The sequence below is a fragment of the Leptonychotes weddellii genome, chromosome 6 (genome assembly GCF_054177405.1).
Source record: "Leptonychotes weddellii isolate Sample4059 chromosome 6, ASM5417740v2, whole genome shotgun sequence".
Lineage (NCBI taxonomy): Eukaryota > Metazoa > Chordata > Mammalia > Carnivora > Phocidae > Leptonychotes > Leptonychotes weddellii.
The window spans coordinates 97,588,914-97,608,783 of record NC_138374.1 but is presented as its reverse complement, the minus strand read 5'-3'; the positions used below and the strand labels follow the sequence as shown (position 1 = coordinate 97,608,783).

General features: G+C 39.7%; 2 protein-coding genes across 3 annotated transcripts in view; one reads left to right on the top strand and one right to left on the bottom strand.

Annotated features, from left to right (window-relative positions):
* The window catches only part of TRMT1L (tRNA methyltransferase 1L), a 52,084-nt gene extending 50,000 nt beyond the window's left edge, over positions 1-2,084 (bottom strand). The window contains exon 1 of one of the 2 annotated variants that reach the window (XM_081824712.1): positions 1,223-2,084. In XM_081824712.1, coding sequence (XP_081680838.1) covers positions 1,223-1,475 — 253 coding nt within the window. In that variant the 5' untranslated portion in view covers positions 1,476-2,084. The remainder of the gene's footprint in view (positions 1-1,222) is intronic. The other variant, XM_081824713.1, reaches the window with a different exon arrangement.
* A 114-nt stretch (positions 2,085-2,198) lies between these two features.
* SWT1 (SWT1 RNA endoribonuclease homolog) overlaps positions 2,199-19,870 on the top strand; it is an 84,242-nt gene continuing 66,570 nt past the window's right edge. Inside the window, exons 1-5 of the mRNA XM_081823193.1 lie at positions 2,199-2,890; positions 5,306-5,395; positions 8,096-8,176; positions 10,926-10,984; positions 16,635-17,367. Coding sequence (XP_081679319.1) covers positions 5,315-5,395; positions 8,096-8,176; positions 10,926-10,984; positions 16,635-17,367 — 954 coding nt within the window. The 5' untranslated portion in view covers positions 2,199-2,890; positions 5,306-5,314. The remainder of the gene's footprint in view (positions 2,891-5,305; positions 5,396-8,095; positions 8,177-10,925; positions 10,985-16,634; positions 17,368-19,870) is intronic.

Here is a 19,870-nt window from a genome sequence, read left to right as displayed (position 1 = left end):
GGAAGGGAGGCTACTTACTCAGGAGAGTGTACCACCGCCTCCCCCTTCCCCCCGCCAGTTGTGGGTGAAGAAACGATTGTCCTTATTTTGCAACTACTAGCTCTGATCTTATATGAGGAGAGGCATACCTAAGGCATGCCTTCTTTGTCTTTTCTGTGATCAGCTCTACTTTTTTTTTTTTTTGAAAAGGACTTAAATCATTTAATTAATTTCCCCATAATTTACAGATGAGAAAACAGATCCAGTCAGCTCTACTCTTTAATCTACTATAACAATTTTTATGTGGCTTTAAGACTTCAAAGTAACTCTATTAGACTGCAACTATCCAAGTGTTGTATAAATATTAAATTCGCAACTGTCCTAGAAGTAGGAAAGAAAATGAATTAATTTACTTTGTTATAATTTAGAAAGAGCATAAGGGTCAATTTATGGACCACAAAGTAATTTTTAAAAAAAAACTTTCTTAGACTTTACACTTAAAAGTGTTCAGAAGATTCTTAAGTGTTTCTCTTTATGGTCCAATAAATCACCACTTAGAAAACATGCAAGCACATACATTAGCACAATAACACGGGCTATTAATTTTCAACAGTCCACTTCTGATGGAACGGAGTGCAAAACTCAATTGGTATTTATGACTGAGGGAAGACATCCATAATTTAGTCGACCTTTTCTTAAACTACTTATCAGCCTCAAATTCTTTTTGGAAGCAAGCTGCTAAAGAAAATTAAATAATAAGAAAAACCCATCTATTTGTGTATATCGAGCATAAAAACTAGTTGATAGCAATGGTTTCTAAATCTTGGCAGCTAGGATCTACTACAGTAAACAGGCTGCCTTGGTTACCATCTCACATTTTGAAGGACTTAGTGAACCATGGTAGACGGGGTTGAGAGGGAAACTACCAAATTGATGTAACTTCTATCTTCGTAGCAGAAAAAGACCCCCTTTAACGAAGAAGCCCTCAACCTCATTATTTCCTTTTATCTGCAGCACTCCTGGCCTCCACAAATCCTTCACCATGATGTCGAGGTTTGTGCCTTCTCCCATTCTGTACCCGCTTTACCCACTACATGGGTCCCTCCTTCCCCCCACCCCCCACATTCCTAAACCTGCCTTTCCCCATTAAACCATCCCAGTGAAGAAGGGCCTCCCCTACTCCCCAGCAAGGCGCACTTTCTCGCTTCTTTGCGGCAGAAAGATCTAGGCCTCCTGCACTTACTGCTTTCAGCCTCGTCAGGGGCAGAGGCTAGGGACGGGGACAGGGCCGGAGCCTGGGCCAGGGCCAGGGCAGGGGCTGGGGCTGGAGCCGAGGCCGGAGTCGGAGCCGAGTCCGGGGCCGGGGCCGGGGCCGAATCCGGGGCCGGAGCTGGGACCCGAGCCGAGTCCGGGGCCGGGGTCGGGACCTGGACCTGGGCCACCTCCACCTCCTCCTTCTCCTGGGTTAGCAGCTCCTCCTCCGCCATATTCTCCATAGTTACCGCCTCCGTGCCAGGCCCGCCCGGGGACCAGGAGGGGCTCACGGCGGGGTGAGAGAACTGGCGTGAATGCCCAGAGGGCTGGATCCAAGGAGTGGGAAAGCAAATGGGAAGGGCTGGATGCGTGCAACAGACAAAAGATGAAGAACCAGTGACCAAATCCTGTCAGCAGAAAAATAAAAAGCCAGAGGCAGCGATTCGCAGTCCCGTCCGCTTCCCTTTCCCTGAGGCGTTACGACGGCACCACAGCCTGCGCAGCAACGTAATGGGGACGGCGTCCAATGAGGTAAGAGAGTTCCGCTTCCACGGTGCGTCTCCGATCCAGCCGTCAACCAAGGAAGCGAATCAAGACTACAATACCCAGGGTGCAGCGCGCCAGCTGGGGCGGAGCCGGAGTTCCAAGTCCTTGGAGGAAGTAAATGCAAAGCTAAACAAACACTCGGAGCGTTGGAGTAGTAGTCTGGGTCCGAGTGCAGGACTACATTTCCCAGCGAGCATCGGGTCCAGGGGGGACCCTTTTTCTTGGTCTGGGCCTCCGGAGTCGCCACCGCTGCGGGCACTGGTAAGGTAACTGGGGTGCTGGTTGACGTTTTGCTGGGCAGGTTCCCACCTCTCTCCCTCCGGTACCCTAGCGGGTGGCCAGCCGGTCAGAGGATTCCGGAGGCCCCTCAAGCCTGGGCGGGGCGACTCTGTAGGCGGATCCGGGGTTGAGTCCGCTCAGTGAAGGGTGTGGTTCTGGTCGGCTCTGCCTGTGGAGTTGCCCCTCGCTCAGAGCGAGAGTCTGGTTTCTTTCTGCGGAGCCCCTGGGCCGCGGCGGCTTACGAGCAGTTAAGGAGCTTCTCTGCTAGTCTGGTTGATTTGGAATCGGGCTCTGCGCTTCCTTTCGCACTCTCATCCACACCGTGACCTGAACACGTCTCCTTTTGTCTTTATTTTGCTTTAACCTACATATTCCTGTTATCATCAGCACTGCCCTGTGGTTGTAGGAGTTCTGTGGGTAGAGAAGAGGGTGTGTTTGTGCGCGCGCCCTACGCTTATAGTTAGACTTAATAACCAGAGCTCTGAGTGTGTTGAGCTTTGCGGCACCTGGTTGATGCGATTCAGATTCCACACGGCATCTGCCAGTGAGTCCTCTGGCCCGCGTACTTCTCTTCCCTTTACTCTCCGGCCTGCTTGAACTTAAGTCTCACGGATTCATGCCCCTGGCGCAGACAGGAAAACTTGAGTTTTCTGGCTGCTCTTTCTTCCCGGGACTGGTCCGAATGTTACAGGCAGCAGGGAAGGAGAGGGAAGCCCCTTTTAGTCTTAGGAGACTCACACTTCCAGTTGGGTTTTTCCTGGTTCATAAAGCTGATACTTAATGCCTACCTATATCATTGGTCTATTTATTTCCTGCTTGTTTCGGAGCCCAGGTGAGAGCAAGTGTGATTATTTGGCACTTTGAAAGTGTAACAGAATTAGTTACCACCTCCCAGCCCTCCCAACCCCCCAGTAGTTAGGAAGTGTACATGTAGGCTTTTTCCCCCTCCTTCCCTAGTGAGTTATAGTTCTAAAGTCCTCATAATGCCTTCAACCTCAACTTTAAAAAAAGAAAAGATTTATTTATTTTAAGACATAGAGAGCACGCGAGTGGGGGGAGTGGGGCAGAGGGAGAAGGAGAGAGAGAATCCCAAGCCGACTCTCCTGGACAAGCGCTGAGTTGGAGGCCGGGCTGATCCCACCTGCCCGAGATTAGGACCCCAGCAGAAACTAAGAGTGCCATGCTCAACCCACGCCAACTTTTAACTAGTTTTCCTGAAGGTATAACTGCCTCACTGCTCTTAACAGTCAATTAAAAATGGGAAAATAACACGTTATAATTTACGGGAATGAGTAGTGGCTAATAATATTTATGCATCATCAAAGTATCATTGATTTTTTTTCTATTTCCAAAAGGCTAGATGGTTAATTGAAAGCTTGATTCACTGTATCAGTCTCATTATTTAACACCAGCTGGAAACCGGAAGATGAAAATGGTTAGATTTTAGCGTGTGGATTCTATGGGAATTTTAGTAAGGATTTCTAAGCATGGTCTGTGTCTTGAGACATTCTAAAAAAAGGAATCTTCAAAGTTTGAAGATTATATTAAGTGGCTGTATTATTCATCTCTTGCTGCCTAAGTTATCCTAAAACTTAGTGGTTTAAAACAACAATAAACATTACCTCACAGTTTTTGTGCCTCAGGAATTCAGAAGTGGCTTTCTGGGTGGACCTGGTTCTGAGTCTCAGGAGGTTACGGTGAAGATATCAGCCAGGGATGCTTCCACTCAAAGGCTTGATTAGGGCTACAGGATTAGCTTCAAAGCTGACCCGCTCACATGCCTGGCAGTTGGTTCTTTTTTGGCAGTGGGCTTCAGTTCGCTGGTGGGCAGCTCCATGGGCTACTTGATTGTCCTCATGATATGGTGGCTGGCTTTCCCTAGAGTGAGAGAAAAACACAAGCCACAGTGTCTTATATGACCCAGCCACATACTGCCATATGGCAGTTCCTATTGGTGTCACAGGCCAGCGCTATTTAGTATGAGAGGACTCGCCTGAGAGTGTAATTACCAGGCAGCAGAGATCATCAGGAGCCACTTTGGAGGCTGGCCAACTCAGGAAGTCTCCCCTTTGAGTTGATATTTTGATTTTCATGAAATCAACACGAATTTCACACTATTATAAAACATTTGTCATGGTAAACGTATATGTGTTTTTCCTCAGATAGTCCACTATCTGCAGTGATTTTTTTTTTCAATTGGCTTATGGGTGAGAGGTTGAAATTTAGCCTTATTTGGTATTCAAAGCAACAACATAAGATGAACGTGGATCAGTTTAAATTGTAGAAGTTAACATAAGTAGTACATTGCCTCTAAACAGTTCATTTCATGGAATTTATTATTATTATTTTTTATTGTACCTTTCCCCAACATGGAATAGAATCCTTCGAAGAAGAAGGGGAAAAGAAGATTATTCCGCTAATCTGGAAGCTCAGCTGTGAATTCAGTTGTTGCCATACATTATCTTACAAAGCAAAATTTTGGGGTAAATTAGGATTGTTCTTAGAAGCCTATATTAAATATTCTTTAATTAATTTTTATTTAGATTTTCTCTTAGGTGTCAGCATTTTCTTTCTCTTTATATTCATCGAACCATTCTAAAAGTTTGATTTGATCATTCTTTCATAGGACTTAACTTACTGTGGTCATGATTGACCATGAGTACTTGCAATTGCCTGTTTTCTAGCCTTTCTTACATTCATAGTTTCCATATGTGTCACTATCAGCAATAAACTCTCCTTTGGGCTTTGCTGCTAGACTCCTTTTATATCTTCCCGTCCCAGCAGACCTGATGAGGTTCCCATTCTCTGGCCTTTCGATTCCAGCACAGGATTCTTCTGTTACACACTAAGTTGAATGGAGGGTGTGTCAGGAAAATAAAGACTTAGAATTTTGAGGCATAGGTTGGGCAAAATACAGCAGTCCTATAGGCAGTTGAAAATGGTGATCTGAAGCTAGAGAGAGAAGGTCAGGGCTAAAGGCACAGTTTTGAGAGGTCATTCCTAAAAAGGTGGTAGATGAAATTGAAGGAGAGGAAGAGATCATTATGACGGAGACTGTAAGTGAAATAAAGTGGAACAATGAGAGAATCCTGTTGTCTTGGGAATGGTTGTAAGATGGAAATCATTTTGTAAAACTCCAGTCTTTTTATAAAGTTTTCAGTTTTATAACTGAAAGAAGATTAATTTCTAATGTATTTTGTTGTGATGGTGGTTAAAACAAAAACACCTAATGTGTTTTTTATTTTAGCTTTTCAAAATGTCCAACAGAGAATCTTGTGGCGAAAAAGAGAAGTCTCGGAGAAAAGGCACCACTGCATCACCCAACTTTGACGTAGAAGTAAGAATTTTGATTTACTGACCCAAAGATACCTTTTTTTTGCAGTTCATTTTTATGTAATGAAAAAAAACCCTCAGTTTTATGTAGATGTGTATGAGATATGTAAATGAGATATGTAAATGTTTTGTTTTGCCCTTCTGACCCAGGAGAAGTAATTTGTTTTTCCCATTCTCCACCCCCATTCTTTACTCGCATTATTTTATTGATTGCTCACAACTGTATGAGGTAGGTACCATTATGATCCCAATTATACAAATGCCAGAACTGAGGCTTATGTAAGTAATTTGCCTAGGCATTCCTGACTTGACTCTAGGTCCCCCAGATTCTCCTTTACATAGAAATAACTCACCAGTAGACCTTTTGCAACTCGCCTTTGTCATTTACTCAGCATTGACTAAGATTATATGCTCATCAGTCAGAATGGGCTATCCTGTGCAGGGGAGGCTAAGGGTAGGGAATGCATGCTCACACTGCCTTAAGAAGTATTTTACTAGATGAAATTTAGGATATTCAATTAATTGAGCTGAGTGTTGTCTCCAGGACGCAAGAGTGCAATGTGACTGATGTAATAAAACAAACAAAAAAAACCCCCTGCAATTATTTTTTTTAATATTTAAAAAAAATTTTTATTTATTTGACAGAGAGAGACACAGTGAGAGAGGGAACACAAGCAGGGGGAGTGGGAGAGGGAGAAGCAGGCCTCCCACTGAGCAGGAAGCCTGATGTGGGGCTCCATCCCAGGACCCTGGGATTATGACTTGAGCCTAAGGCAGATGCTTAACCGACTGAGCCACCCAGGCGCCCCACCCCCTGCATTTAGTTTTATTATAAACTCTCTGAATAGTCTGCATAGTGCTTCATCAGAATTAGGGTTCATGCTGTAATACCATCCACAATGAGAGACTAAAGTCTAGCAAAGGTGAATATTCCCTATGGAAGTGATTTCTGTGCTAGCAGATGAGTTCATAAGGCCTTTAGACGACCTGGATAAAGTATTCTAGGGATCATTACACTTTTTGGTGTTTGTTCTTTGCTTACTAACTTTCTGATTACTAATTTGGCCTCCCAAGTATAGAGATAATTGGAAAGGGGACCCTGGAGTATGGCCATGCAGTACCATGGTGTCTTTGATTTATATATTCCCCAATTTGGCACTAATAATTGGCATGCCGTTTGCAGTTCGCCTCTGATTCTCTCCTAACCTACTTGAATCAGACTTTTTCAGGCCATCACTCCTCCAAATATGCTTTCATCAAGGCTAGCAGTGGTTTCCATGTTGCTAAATCCATCGGTCAATTTTCAGACTTCCTCTGACTTGACCCATCAGCAGTATTTGACATAGCCAATTGCACCTTCTCCTTGAAACATTTTCTTCACGTAGCTTTTGAGACACCATATTCTCCTGATTTTCCTTTACATTGGTGACTGCTTTGAAATGTCCTTTGCTGATTCCTCTTCATCTTCCTAAACTATAACCTTTCAAGTGCCCGGCTTCATTTACCCTATTTAGAAATTGCAATTCCATTCTTTCATTTGGTTGGGCCAAAATCTTGGTTGTCATCCCCTACCTGCATCCAGTCTATCAGCAAATTCTATCAGCTTTCTCTTGATAATATAGAGTCCGACTACCTCCTCTGCTATCACAACGATCCAGACAATCAGCTTGCTTCCCCAGATTGTTCCAGTAGTTTCCAAATTTATCTCCGTGCTTCCACCTTTGCCTCTCATTGTTCTCTTCTCAACAAGCCCCCAGAATGATCCTATTAAAATGTAAGTCAGATCATGTCACTCCTCTGCTCAGTACTTTCTGGTAGTTTCCCACTTCACCCAGAGTAACAGCTGAAGTCCTAGCTGGGGCCAAGAAAACAACTGGCCCTCCCCATCTGGCCTTCTCATTCTCCCATTGCTTTCTCCGTTTTGTGATTCCTTGCTACTATTCCACCAATAAATCCTGGCACATTCCTGCCTCAGGGGCTTTGCCCTTGAATGGAAAACTCTTTCCCTAGATATTCACATGGCTTCTTCTTCACTTCTTCAGGTCTCCAGGCAGATGTCAGCTTATCAGTGGGGCCTTTCCTGACTACCCTGTTTAAAATTGCAGCTGCCTCCATGCCCACCTCCAAGCCCTTCCTGCCCTCTTTCTCTGCTTTATTTTTTTCCAGCACATTGTTTGACTCACTAAATATATTACTTGTTTATTTGTAAATTCCTGCCCGATATTTTGACCTCCATGAGGGCAGGGACTTTTGTGTTTTCATTAATCTGTCCCCACCGTCTAGAATGTCTTTGATACACGGTAAGTCCTCAAATATATGTTTGTCCTGGGTCTACTGAATTTTGGATCCCCTGGGAAATGACTGGCTATATGGTTTTGCTTTGTAGAAGACTGAGTTCCACCATGGCGATGCCTCCTCCCAACGCCTTTATCTGAGCTGTCAGCTGACCTGCTGTAGCACCTGTGTCCTATCTCATCTCTAATTCAGGAGCGCCTAGATCTTCTGATTTCTACTTGAGTCTTCCTTCTAGTTGAGTTTCCCTCCCTCTTACCAAAGTTTGTGTGCCTTTAAACATTTCCCCCCACCCTTGAAGTTTATTATGAATGTAAAATGTTAGTTTATGATAACAGTGATTAAATAACACTGTCTTATATTGTGCTTTATTTTGTGCTTTTCTTTCCTTTTTTCCAAATGCCATTCTTAGGATAGGACAGAGAAAAAAACTTCAAGTTCTACTAGTTCAGCTTGCTGTGTAAGGTCTGTTTCATCAGAGAAGAGAAGACTGGTGAGTGTATACTGTAACTAACTCTAGGTATTATTTATATTAAAGTTTTAATGTGTAATTAGAAGGTTTATGATATAAATTCCCCTATTACTTTTCTACTCATCTTTTCTTTTTTTTTAAAAAAGATTTAATTAATTTATTTGACAGAGAGAGATACAGCGAGAGAGGGAACATAAGCAGGGGGAGTGGGAGAGGGAAAAGCAGGCTTCCCGCCGAGCAGGGAGCCCAATGCAGGGCTCAATCCCAGGACCCTGGGACCATGACCCAAGCCGAAGGCAGACACTTAATGACTGAGCCACCCAGGCACCCCTCTTTCTTTTATACTTTGTGATAGCCAACAGAAAGAAAACCAGTGTTTGGTTTCTTCCTTCCTTCTACTCACCAAAAAGCATTTATCAAGTTATTTCTTTGTGCTGGTAGACCCTATCATGTGGGGTTAGACAACATGGATATAAATTAAGAGAGGTTTTTTTTTAATTCAGTTAGCCAACATATAGTACATCATTAATTTCAGATGTAGAGTTCAGTAATTCATTAGTTGCATATAACACCCAATGCTCATCACATCACGTGCCCTCCATAATGCCCATCACCCAATTACCCCATCCCCCATTCCACCTGCCCTCCAGCAACCCTCAGTTTGTTTCCTATAGTTAAGAGTTTCTCATGGTTTGTCTCCCTCTCTGATTTCTTCCGATTCAGTTTTCCTTCCCTTCCCCTATGATCCTCTGCACTATTTCTTATATTGCACGTAAAAGTGAAACCGTATGATAATTCTCTTTCTTTGATTGACTTATTTCACTCAGCATAATACCCTTCAGTTCCATCTACGTCGATGTAAATGGTAAATATTCATCCTTTTTGATGGCTGGTAATATTCCTGTGTGTGTGTGTGTGTGTGTGTATACACACCACATCTTCTTTATCCATTCATCTGTCGATGGATATCTGGGCTCCCTCCACAGTTTGGCTATTGTGGACATTGCTGCTATGAACATTGGGTGCAGGTGCCCCTTCGGGTCACTCCATTTGTATCTTTGAGGTAGATACCTAGTAGTGCAATTGCTGGGTTGTAGAGTAGCTCTGTTTTCAACTTCTTGAGGAACCTCCATACTGTTTTCCAGAGTGGCTGCACCAGCTTGCATTCCCACCAACAGTGGGAAATGGGAAAAGGGTTTCCTTTTCTCCACATCCTCGCCAACATTTGTTGTTTCCTGACTTGTTAATTTTAGCCATTCTGACTGATGTGAGGTGGTATCTCATTGCACAATGTCAGTGCACAATCTCTATTTCCTAAATGATACATTTTTTTTTCTTTCTTTGATTTGTTGTTTCCTTGATGCCAAGTGATGTTGAGCATTTTTTCAGGTGTCTGTTGGTCATTTATATGTCTTCTTTGGAGAAATGTCTGTTCATGTCTTCTGCCCATATCTTGACTGGATTATTTGTTTTTTGGGTGTTGAGTTTGATAAGTTCTTTATACATCTTGGATATTAGCCCTTTATCTGTTATGGCATTTGCAAATATTAAGAGAGTTTTTAAGTCTTTTCCCATATATGGTTATATTTGGCTTTATAATATCTTTTGCAGGTAGCCAAGGCAGATATGTAGTGTTTGTGCTTTCAGATTCAGAAATTGAGGTCCAGGAGGTTAAGTGACTTGTCCAAGGACACCAGATTGTTAATAGCAACAGAACCAAGTCCAGAGTCATGCAAATAATTAAAAAGACATTAAGCTAGTGCAAGCTAGGGTGGTTGGTGAAGTACTCACGACATTCAAGTTGAAGTTAGGTGTATGTCGGGATAGCTACGTGGTCGGGGGTAATAAGAGAAAGTAGTTGTGAAAGTTGTGTGAATGCAGAATTCGATTTTTAAGGATTTGTTTGTTTTTGTATTTGTATAATGACACTGCTGTTTCAATTTATTGTTTCTATATTAACCTTCTTAAAACACAGGTTTCAATATATTTCTCGTCTGTTGAAAAATCACTTTTTAATCTGTCATTCCAGACCCTCTTAAATTTGGTCACACCTTAACTAGCCAGTTTTCTTTTTTCTTCCTGAAAACAGCCCTTCTGCTTCTAACTAGGCTGGTTTATCTTCTCTCTGCTGAATTTACACCAGTCATCTCCAGTTTCTTAGAATGCCTGAGCTTTCTTAGCTGAGAAAACCTTTTTCTTTTACTCGTTAATCTGTATTCAATCTTTAGCATATATTTTGTCCATCTTTTTTCCTAAGTATGTTCCAGCTTTGGTGCTTGGTGTTTTGAACTCTTTTACAACTTATTGTTACTGCTTTGACACTTAGGTATGTCCTTTCATTAGATTATTTGTACATATCCGTCTTCTCTCTATTCTTTAAGTCTTTAGGACAGGGACTAACTATATCCTATTTCTCTCTTACTTCTTTTGTGCCTATGCCTGTATCCTTAGAGCACATGGAGAGACAGACTGGGAGAGTAGAGATAGTAGACAGAGCTTGTTTCAATCCTGGCTCTGCTGCTGACTTGCTGTGTAACATTGAGGAAGATACTTTTCTCTGTTTGAGCCTTGAGTACTTTATCTATAAAATGGGGATGATGATAATACCTGTCTCAGGATTATTAAAAAGATTAAATAAATAAATGTGTCAGTCTATTCAGTAACACATAGATGTGGAAAAATATATTGTCTCCCAGTCTCTTTCTCCTGTTAACTATATGTCAGTGCACAATTTCTCTTTCCTAAATGATACATTTTTTTTTTCTTTCAGAAATCAGATCACACAGACATTCTGTACTGTGATGTAAAAAGAAGACAAGAACTGAAAAGGTAAATTCCTCTTTTTTGTTGATATCTTTTACTTTGGGGGGCTTAGAATTGTGAGACTAAATATTTTGATTTGCAAAATTTTTTGTTTACTTTGATTAGTACTGATTTCATGCCAGTATTTCTAGCTGTAGCACAGGTTATGATTACTGAATTTTTTTTTGAAGATTTTATTTATTTGAGAGAGAGAGACAGCAAGAGAGCACAAGCAGTGGTGGGGGCGGGGAGCGGCAGAGGGAGATGTAGACTCCTCGCTGAGCAGGGAGCCCAACTTGACTCAGGGTGCGATCCCAGGACCCCCGAGATCATGACCTGAGTCAAAGGCAGACACTTAACAGACTGTCACCCAGGTGCCCCTGATTATTGAATTTTCTTAATATTAGTGTAAATTTAATAAAAAGTTGAGTGAAATAAAAAGTCTATCACAATTCTGTGCCATGTAAATGACAGTTTCAAGTAAATGCAGATTTTTATCTCTGGTGATTTGATTTTGACACACCCTTATAAGATACATAACTCTGTTACAAATAATAATAGAAGAAGTTATGTGGCTGGCTTAAAAATGTTATAAAGATAAATTATATATTACCTGTGAAGAGAATATGTCGATTATTGAATTGTTATGGTTTTAAAACTGTGTTATTTAAATAGGATATGGCTACAACTACAGAACTTGGAGAAGAATGGTAGGAATAGTGGGGATTATTTTTCTTTAATTTCTGTGTTCTTGGATAAAAATTTCAGAGAACTTTGTGGTGAAGGCATTTCTTGCCACTAATGGGGTAAATAAATATAAAGTGTAACGTATGATAAAAGTTGATGAGATCATAGTTTCTCTAAAAATAAGGAGTTATGAGAAAATGATAAAGATGGCATTAAATATATACATAAAAGTTCTGCTTCCCAGACAAGCTTAGTCAATGTTTGCTAAAAACAAAAAATTCAACCTGCCTCTGGCTTTTCTTTTGGTTTTTCTTTGTTTTTGTTTTTGAATCATCTCCTCCTCTTTCTTTGTGATACTTTGCTCCTATATTATTATCTGTTGAAGTATATTCTGTTATAAATTTCACATTACATTGACTATTAGTTTCTAAACTTTTTAAAAATGGATTTTTAATGCCTTTTATCCTAGTATTTTTTTTTTTTAAGTTCTAAAACACTGTGTGGTTTTTCACTAGTTACCTTTAGCCTTATTAAGGGCACATTTTCTAGCCCTTGATTTTATATGTACAAATAAGGGAATGAATAGACTTCTGATCTATGTATACTACTCCCCTAGACTTGTCCACATAGTCTTTGGGAAGAACAAACAACAATATTGTTGAATTGTTTTGAGAATAGGATCTAAACTATTCCAAGGATGCAATGAAGTGCACCTTGGCTTCAGTATTTATTCCAAATCTGCTATTTGGCTTCATCTCTTGCAACACTGAATAGTCAAATGCCTACTGCAGCATTTTTGCATTCCTGAACCCATATGTGATCAATGACCATGCCATTGTGTGGGTTATCATCATATCTACTGAGAGTAAGGACGTCAGTGATGTGAACAAGGCGTGGCATTTGGATTTATTGTTACTATCTGAATACTTGCTTTCAGCTATTGGTAAGCTCTCTAGATAAAACTTGTAGTGAAATTTTCTTTTGTCAAAGACAAACTATATGGCATACAAGATATTTTAAAACTGCTTTGTCATGTGTTTAAACAATATGGGATAGGATCTATTATATACTGAAAAGGTTGCTTGGACAAAAGAAAGCTGTCCTACTGTGCTTTGCAAACATCAGTATCAACAGTGCAGAACTTCTAACAACCATTGGTTGCCTGCAGAGAATGTGATTCATTTGCTGCTGTTGTTTATTCATTGGAGAAGTAAACAAACTTATTTGCCTCAAGGTTATAAGTATTTCTTTATGGTATATGGCATCTTCTGTAAAAATCTCCCTATTCAGCTCTAGGGATGGTTCCAAAATTGGTGTGCAATGAAAGCTGAGGTGCAGATGAAAAATCAGAATTTTGTCATCCTGAAAGCCGCTTATATCATTCCATTACCACAATTCTCGATCCGTGGTTTGAGTACATATAGATGTATTAGCAATGAAAATATCAGCAAGGGCAACAATCTTTTTTTTTTTTAATTTAAAATCAATTAACTTATATTATTAGTTTCAGAGGTAGAGTTCAGTGATTCATCAGTTGCATATAACACCCAGTGTTCATCACATCATGTGCCCTCCTCAATGCCCATCACCCAGTTATCCCATCCCCCCACCTACCTCCCCTCCAGCAACCCTCAGTTTGTTTCCTATAGTTAAGAGTCTCTTTGGTTTGTCTCCCTCTCTGTTTTCATCTTTTTCCTTCTTCCCCTATGTTCATCTGTTTTGTTTCTTAAATTAAGGGCAACAATCTTAAGTATGCTTTTGAAAATATTCAGAAAGCATTTCTCTGAGCAGTGCACTTTCAGTTTGTGGTATTTCTTCACTAAGTTGCATCATCACTGTTGACCAAATCTTTTTAAGCCCAGGAATTGAAGAGGTGAGAGGTTTTGCATCAGTTACTATTAGATAGATGGCAAAATTGCCACGAGCAAGACCCATTATTGGCAGAATTAGCCAAAAAGTAATTTATTCTTCAGTTGAGCTAAGTTGAAAGTAAGTATATAATTCAGCATCCTGACTGAACATTATGATGACCAACAGAGCAGTCTAACAGCTGATAGTGTTGAGAAATTGTTTCTGAAGTATATTTTAAAATGGCTTCTAAATTTTTACATAGTCTAAGTATAATAATAAAGTTTTGACAAAATTTCACACTTATATGACAAGAGTTCATCTAGGATGGTGTTTCAACTTCAGCTGAATATTGATTTTATACTGTCATTCATAAAAGATAAGTATTTAAAAAAAATAAGTATTTGCTCCATGTCTAACTTATATCTAAAAAGATATTAGAACTTTAGTATTTTGGGTTGCAAATATAAAACTGCCTTATCACAATCTAGTTTTGCAAGACTAGTTGATAAGAGGTAGTTTTAAGATTTAATTTTGTTGGTCTTTTAAAAGGTATTGTATTGAGTTTGCATTAATTACAACCCTACAGACCATGGCACATAGATGGCTATAAAACATGCAGCACAGGGCGCCTGCGTGGCTCAGTCGGTTAAGCAACTGCCTTCAGCTCAGGTCGTGATCCTGGAGTCCTGGGATCGAGTCCCACATCGGGCTCCCCACTCAGTGGGGAGTCTGCTTCTCCCTCTGACCCTCTCCCTTCTCATGCTCTCTCTCACTCTCTCTCTCAAATAAATAAATAAAATCTTTAAAAAAACCCAAAAAACAAAAAACATGCAGCACAGGGTTGCTGTGAAGAACAAATAAAAAGGAATATGAAGGGGCGCCTGAGTGGCTCAGTCAGTTAAGTGTCTGCCTTCAGTTCAGGTCATGATCCCAGGGTTCTGGATCGAGTCCCACATTGGGCTCCTTGCTCAGTGGGGAGTCTGCTTCTCCCTCTGCGCCCCCCCCCCGACTTGTTCGTTCTCTCACAAAAATAAATAAAATCTTAAAAAAAAAAAAAGAATATGAAAATGCTCAGAGAACTACAGGGTCCCATTAATATTTTTGAGTTATGTTTTATGTGTTGTTCTCCTGGTTTTTCTTTAATACAGTTGACATCTTAAACGTGGTATACTCTTAGAAGCCCAAAGCCCTATTAAAATTTCAAGTTTTGTTTTATCATTATTTACTAACAGATAAATAATAATGGAAAGAAAATAAAATCTGATGAAGACTCAGGTGAAACCCTATAAAAACTCTGAGGTGTTTATAGTTTGCTCATATAATTATTTGAGAAATCAGCTGTTTAGTGTCTCTTTCTCCCCCACCAGACTGTAAGCTAATTGGGTTAGAACTCTATTGGATGTGTCCTCCACGGCCTCTCCAGGTCCTAGCAGAGTGACAGGCACTTCGAAGGCACTCAAGGATTTATTGATATAAATTAATGCATTGTGTTTCATTGAAATTTTTTCACCTTTCTTTCTGACTACAAAGTAATATCTACTTTTATGAAGCAGGAAAATATCACCTCTAGCTATTGCTACTTCTAACATTTTAGCATATTCCTTTCTAAACTTTTTACTGTATTTATTTAAATTGTTGAGACCACATTATATATACAGGTTTGTGCCCTGCTTGATTTTTGCTTAATATTATATCAACATGTTTTGTTAGATCATTGAAAACTTTCATAAACATCATTTAAAATGACCATGATATTCTATCATTATGGTAGAATGGCATATTTCTTAGTCATTTCCAAAATTTTAGAATTTACCCTGTTACCTTACTTTGTGCTATTATAAATAATCCTAAATTTTAAAAAAGATTTTAGTCCATTTTTAATTTTTTTCACCTTGGTATAGATTTCTAAAATGGGAATTACTAGGAAGTCAAAGAATATGAACATTTTTAGAACTCTTAATTATCTTATCAAATTCCTTTGTAGAACTCTTTTTTTTTTTTTTTTTTAGAGAAAGAGGGAGTGCGTACAAGCTGGGGAATTGGGGGGAAGGGCAGAAGGGGAGGGAGAGAGAATTAAGCAGGCTCCATGCTGAGCCTGATGCAGGGCTCAATCTCACCACCCTGAGATCAGTGACCTGAGCCGAAATCAAGACACTTCACCACCTGAGCCACCCAGGTGCCCCACCTTTGTGGAACTCATATCATTTTGCATTTCTACCATGAGAGGGTCCATTTTTCAACCCCATGCCAGTATTTAATGTTATTTTAAAATCTTTGCTAATTTGATAGAAGAAAATGGTATGCTGTTACAATTAGAATGTCTGTGATTACTAGGGAAGTCAAACTTTTTCCCCCAAATATCTATTTAGCCAATCCCTTTTTCTCATTAGCAATTTTCTGTTTACGTCCTATTCTAGAGTCAGTCCTTTTTGATGAGCTTTTCATTTACTAAGGCAAATAAACCTTATAATATATATATACACACACATATGTAACATAACATGATATATATATATATACACATATATAACAAATACCATTTCCTAGTTCTAAAAATTTTATTTTTTAATATGCTAAAGTTTTAAAGTAAATAGTCATTTATTTATTTATTTATTTTTAAAATTTTATTTAAGTTATCTCTACACCCATCGTAGGGCTCAAACTCATGACCCCAAGATCAAGAGTCACATGATCTTCCGACTGAGCCAGCCAGGCTTCCCTATAAATAGTCATTTACATTTATTATTTTCCTTTGTGATTTTTCCCACCACTCTTAAGTTTAGGAAGCTCTGTATTAAGAAATCAGGTAAATATTCCCTTTTTACCCCTATGGTTTTTAAGGGATTAATATGAAGTATAGCAATTATGGTAATTATTTTGCACTTAAGTATTTAATCTATATGGAATTTATGTTGCATGGTATTATATAAAGCTGTAAATTTGGTTTTTGTCTGAATAGACCAGTTATGCCAACACCATTTGTAATTCTTTCACTTCTTTCTTAATGTAGCCATTTCTTATTTTTTATGAAGCTGAATCAGACCATTTCTGTCATTTCCTAACTGAAATAATACAGTGCAATATTATGTATAATTATGAATAATTGCAATGTAACTTGGGTTTCTGTGCTGCTTTACAGATTGAATGTAGAAACTGACCTTCCAGGAAGGAGACCAAAAATCAATTCTTCATCCCAAGGCCCTGTTAAGCTCCAAGAAGTATCATATTCAAATGCTAATCAAATGATTTCACAGAGTCCTTCTTCACATGGAACTAAAAAAGACCTAAGTAAATGTGTAGATTTTAAAGATAATAAATTGACAAATGTTAGGAGTAAACCTGACCATGGAATTAGAAACCTTAGCAGTCCTAAGATGGCCAAAGATGTAAAACCTAAAACTGAAGCCCAGGCCAGTGAAAAACAATGGCCTCATGTACTCGCTCAGCGGGAGAAGGTGAAAGAACTCAAGAAAGAAAGGCACAAGAAATTTAGGGACAGTTCTGAAAAATGTGTTTCAGAGAAATTCAAGAGAATCCATTTTTCTCAGGATTATAATTCCAACAAGATAATTAAGGAACCCCTTGAATCTAGAAGAAGGAAGATCAGTTTCAAAATCCCAGTAAAATCCCATGATACCCTCCAGAAGCTTGTAGAAGAAAATGTCTTCAGTTTAGAGTCCAACAAGTCAAAGTCTAAGCAGGAGAAAAAAGAAGGCCTCAAAGGCTCCCAAGTTTCATTAAATTTGACCAGGCACAAAAGTGAACGTTTATTTTCAGATTCCACGTCTAAGCAGGCTGTTCATGAGTGGAAAGGAAAAAACCATCATGAGCATCAAGAAAGTGATTCAAGTTCCAGGGAAAACTTAATCCAGGTAAGGTGGTACAAAATGAGAATGTAGGTTTTAGGAAAGAATTTTAATAGGTTTGAGTTGTTTCTATTATGAGTAAGATCACAGAGAGCTGATTCATTTTAGTCAGGAAGCTATGTTAGTTCCTTTATCTTACCCCTTTAATTCCAAACCTCCTTAGGAAGATATCCTGGCAAGTATCAAGGATCCGTAATAGAAGGTGATGTGTGAAAAGGTGGCAAGAAGCAGTTACAGACAGTCCTTTCAGAAAAGCACTGTGACCATCTCTTAGGCTCTTCTGTAACCCTGGGTACTATAGAACATCCAGGGGTCAATATTCTGAATAGCTATTCCTTTGACAATTATTTTTGGAGTGCCACAGTATGTCAGGCACTGCGTTCATGGTCTCTGCTTCCAGAGACTTCTTCACGTGAGGAGACACACAAGCAGTCGATCACCTTAAGTCTGATAAGTACCTATCACTTAACATGGGAATACAGAGCCGGGAGTAATGGCTTTGGTACACTGTAGAGGGAATCCTTAAGAAAGGTTTACTGGATGGGGTAACACTGAACCTGAGAGCTGAAGAATGAAAAGGAGTTACTCAGTGAAGGCCAGGTGGGGTGGGATGGGAGAAGCAAGGATGTTACTGGCAAAGGGAACTGCATATACAGAGATCCAGGTTGGAAAACTTGGCACATCTATTTTGCTTTTAAGTTATGTAATAAATCAGCATGTGTGGACTAATTTGAGAACCTCATCTCTAAAGCCTTGTTTGTGTGGCAAATAACATTATTTACCTTTAAGAGAACTTTCGAACCTTTGGAACTTCAGAACTTCTGACAGACTGAAATTTAGAGCCTGCTTTTAAACAGGGCTGGTTGAGGGGCGCCTGGGTGGCTCAGTAGGTTAAGCGGCTGACTCCTGATTTTGGCTCAGGTTATGATCTCAGGGTCGTGGGATTGAGCCCTGCGTTGGACTCTGTGCTTAGTGCGGAGTCCGTCTCTCTCCCTCCACTCCTCCCCTGCCGCTCGTGCTCTGTCTCTAAAATAAATAAATAAAATCTTAAAAAAAAACAAGGCTGGTTGAGCCTACCTCCTTTTAGGAATGAAGACTATAGATTGTAGTGTAAGATACTCTTAGGAAAAACAGGGATTGTAACTAGGGAGGCTGGAAGAGCTGGAGAGTACTTCTCATTCAGTGAACTTGAAGGAGTCCAAAGAAGGAAACAATTGAGTTTGTTCTTTTTATTGCTTTCTTAAAGTAAAGCTCCAGTTTTTTTGAGTTATAAGCAGTTCTCTAGTGTAAAATGTGAGAATAGAATTTGAAGTTGGGAGTATGTTCATTGAACATCTTTGTGTCATTGCTTGATGTTCGTTACCCTGTACTATGCATCTAAAGAACAGTGTGAGCAGTCCCCTGCAGTATACCGTACAGTTTCTTTCTTTCCTTTTTTTTTTTTTTTTTTAAGATTTATTTATTTGACGGAGGTCGCACAAGCAGGGGAAGCAGCAGGCAGAGGGAGAAGCAGGCTCCCCACTGCAGGGAGCCCGATGCGGGGCTCGATCCCAGGACCCCTAGATCATGACCCGAATGGAAGGCAGATGCCTAACCAACTGAGCCACCCAGGCACCCCTACCTTACAGTTTCTTTTAGTCTCTAAATAGAATTACCACATAAATCAAAAGAGGTACATAGCATGAATATTAAGTTGTAGGAGAAGGAATTTTTGCATGATTACTTTCCAGTTATTGGAATTAAAACTCTTTATCAGCTGTTCCTTTGATAGCAGTCTTATCGGACTTAAAGTCATTTAGACACAGGAGCAGCAAATAAATATTGTTCTTATCTTGAATATAGTCTCTCTAGCATATTATTGACAGTAATCTTCTTAATATTACATTTGTTGTTTTCCTCACAAGTTCCTCAATAGATAATTATCTTCCTAAAATGATGAGTGTACTTTATAAGGAAATAATTGTTATTTTCTGGATTTGGTAATCCTGTTATTTAGTAATCCTGTTATGCTTTCCTAAGAGAAAATAGCTTCTTTTGTTTCTTAAGTTTTATAGTCCTTTGTAGAGACCCCTTTGTTTGCACCCTCCCTTCACAGTAGCAAACTAATGTTCTAAGATTTATGGTTTATAGGACACTTTTATAAACAGTATCCCACTTAATCCTTACAGACCTATGAGGTAGCAATTCAACAGTATATCAAACATTAATTAAAGCTACTTGTTATGTATTAGGTACATTTCTAGGTTCTAGGGATTTAGAGATGAATAAGATGATTTTTACCCTTAGGAAGTTCCCAGGGAGGCAGATTAGTAGACAAATACAGTTGCAATTTAGTGAAATAAAAGAGCACTAAGAATTGAGCTGGTGTTAGTATAAATTTGGGGGTGAGTTCAGGAAAGGCTCACCAAGGTGGAGATTCTTGTGCTTGGTAGTGAAGGGTGTGTAGAGCAAGGAATAAAAGAGTCCTACCAGGATAGAGGGCCAGCATCCTTTTTTTTTTTTTTTTTTT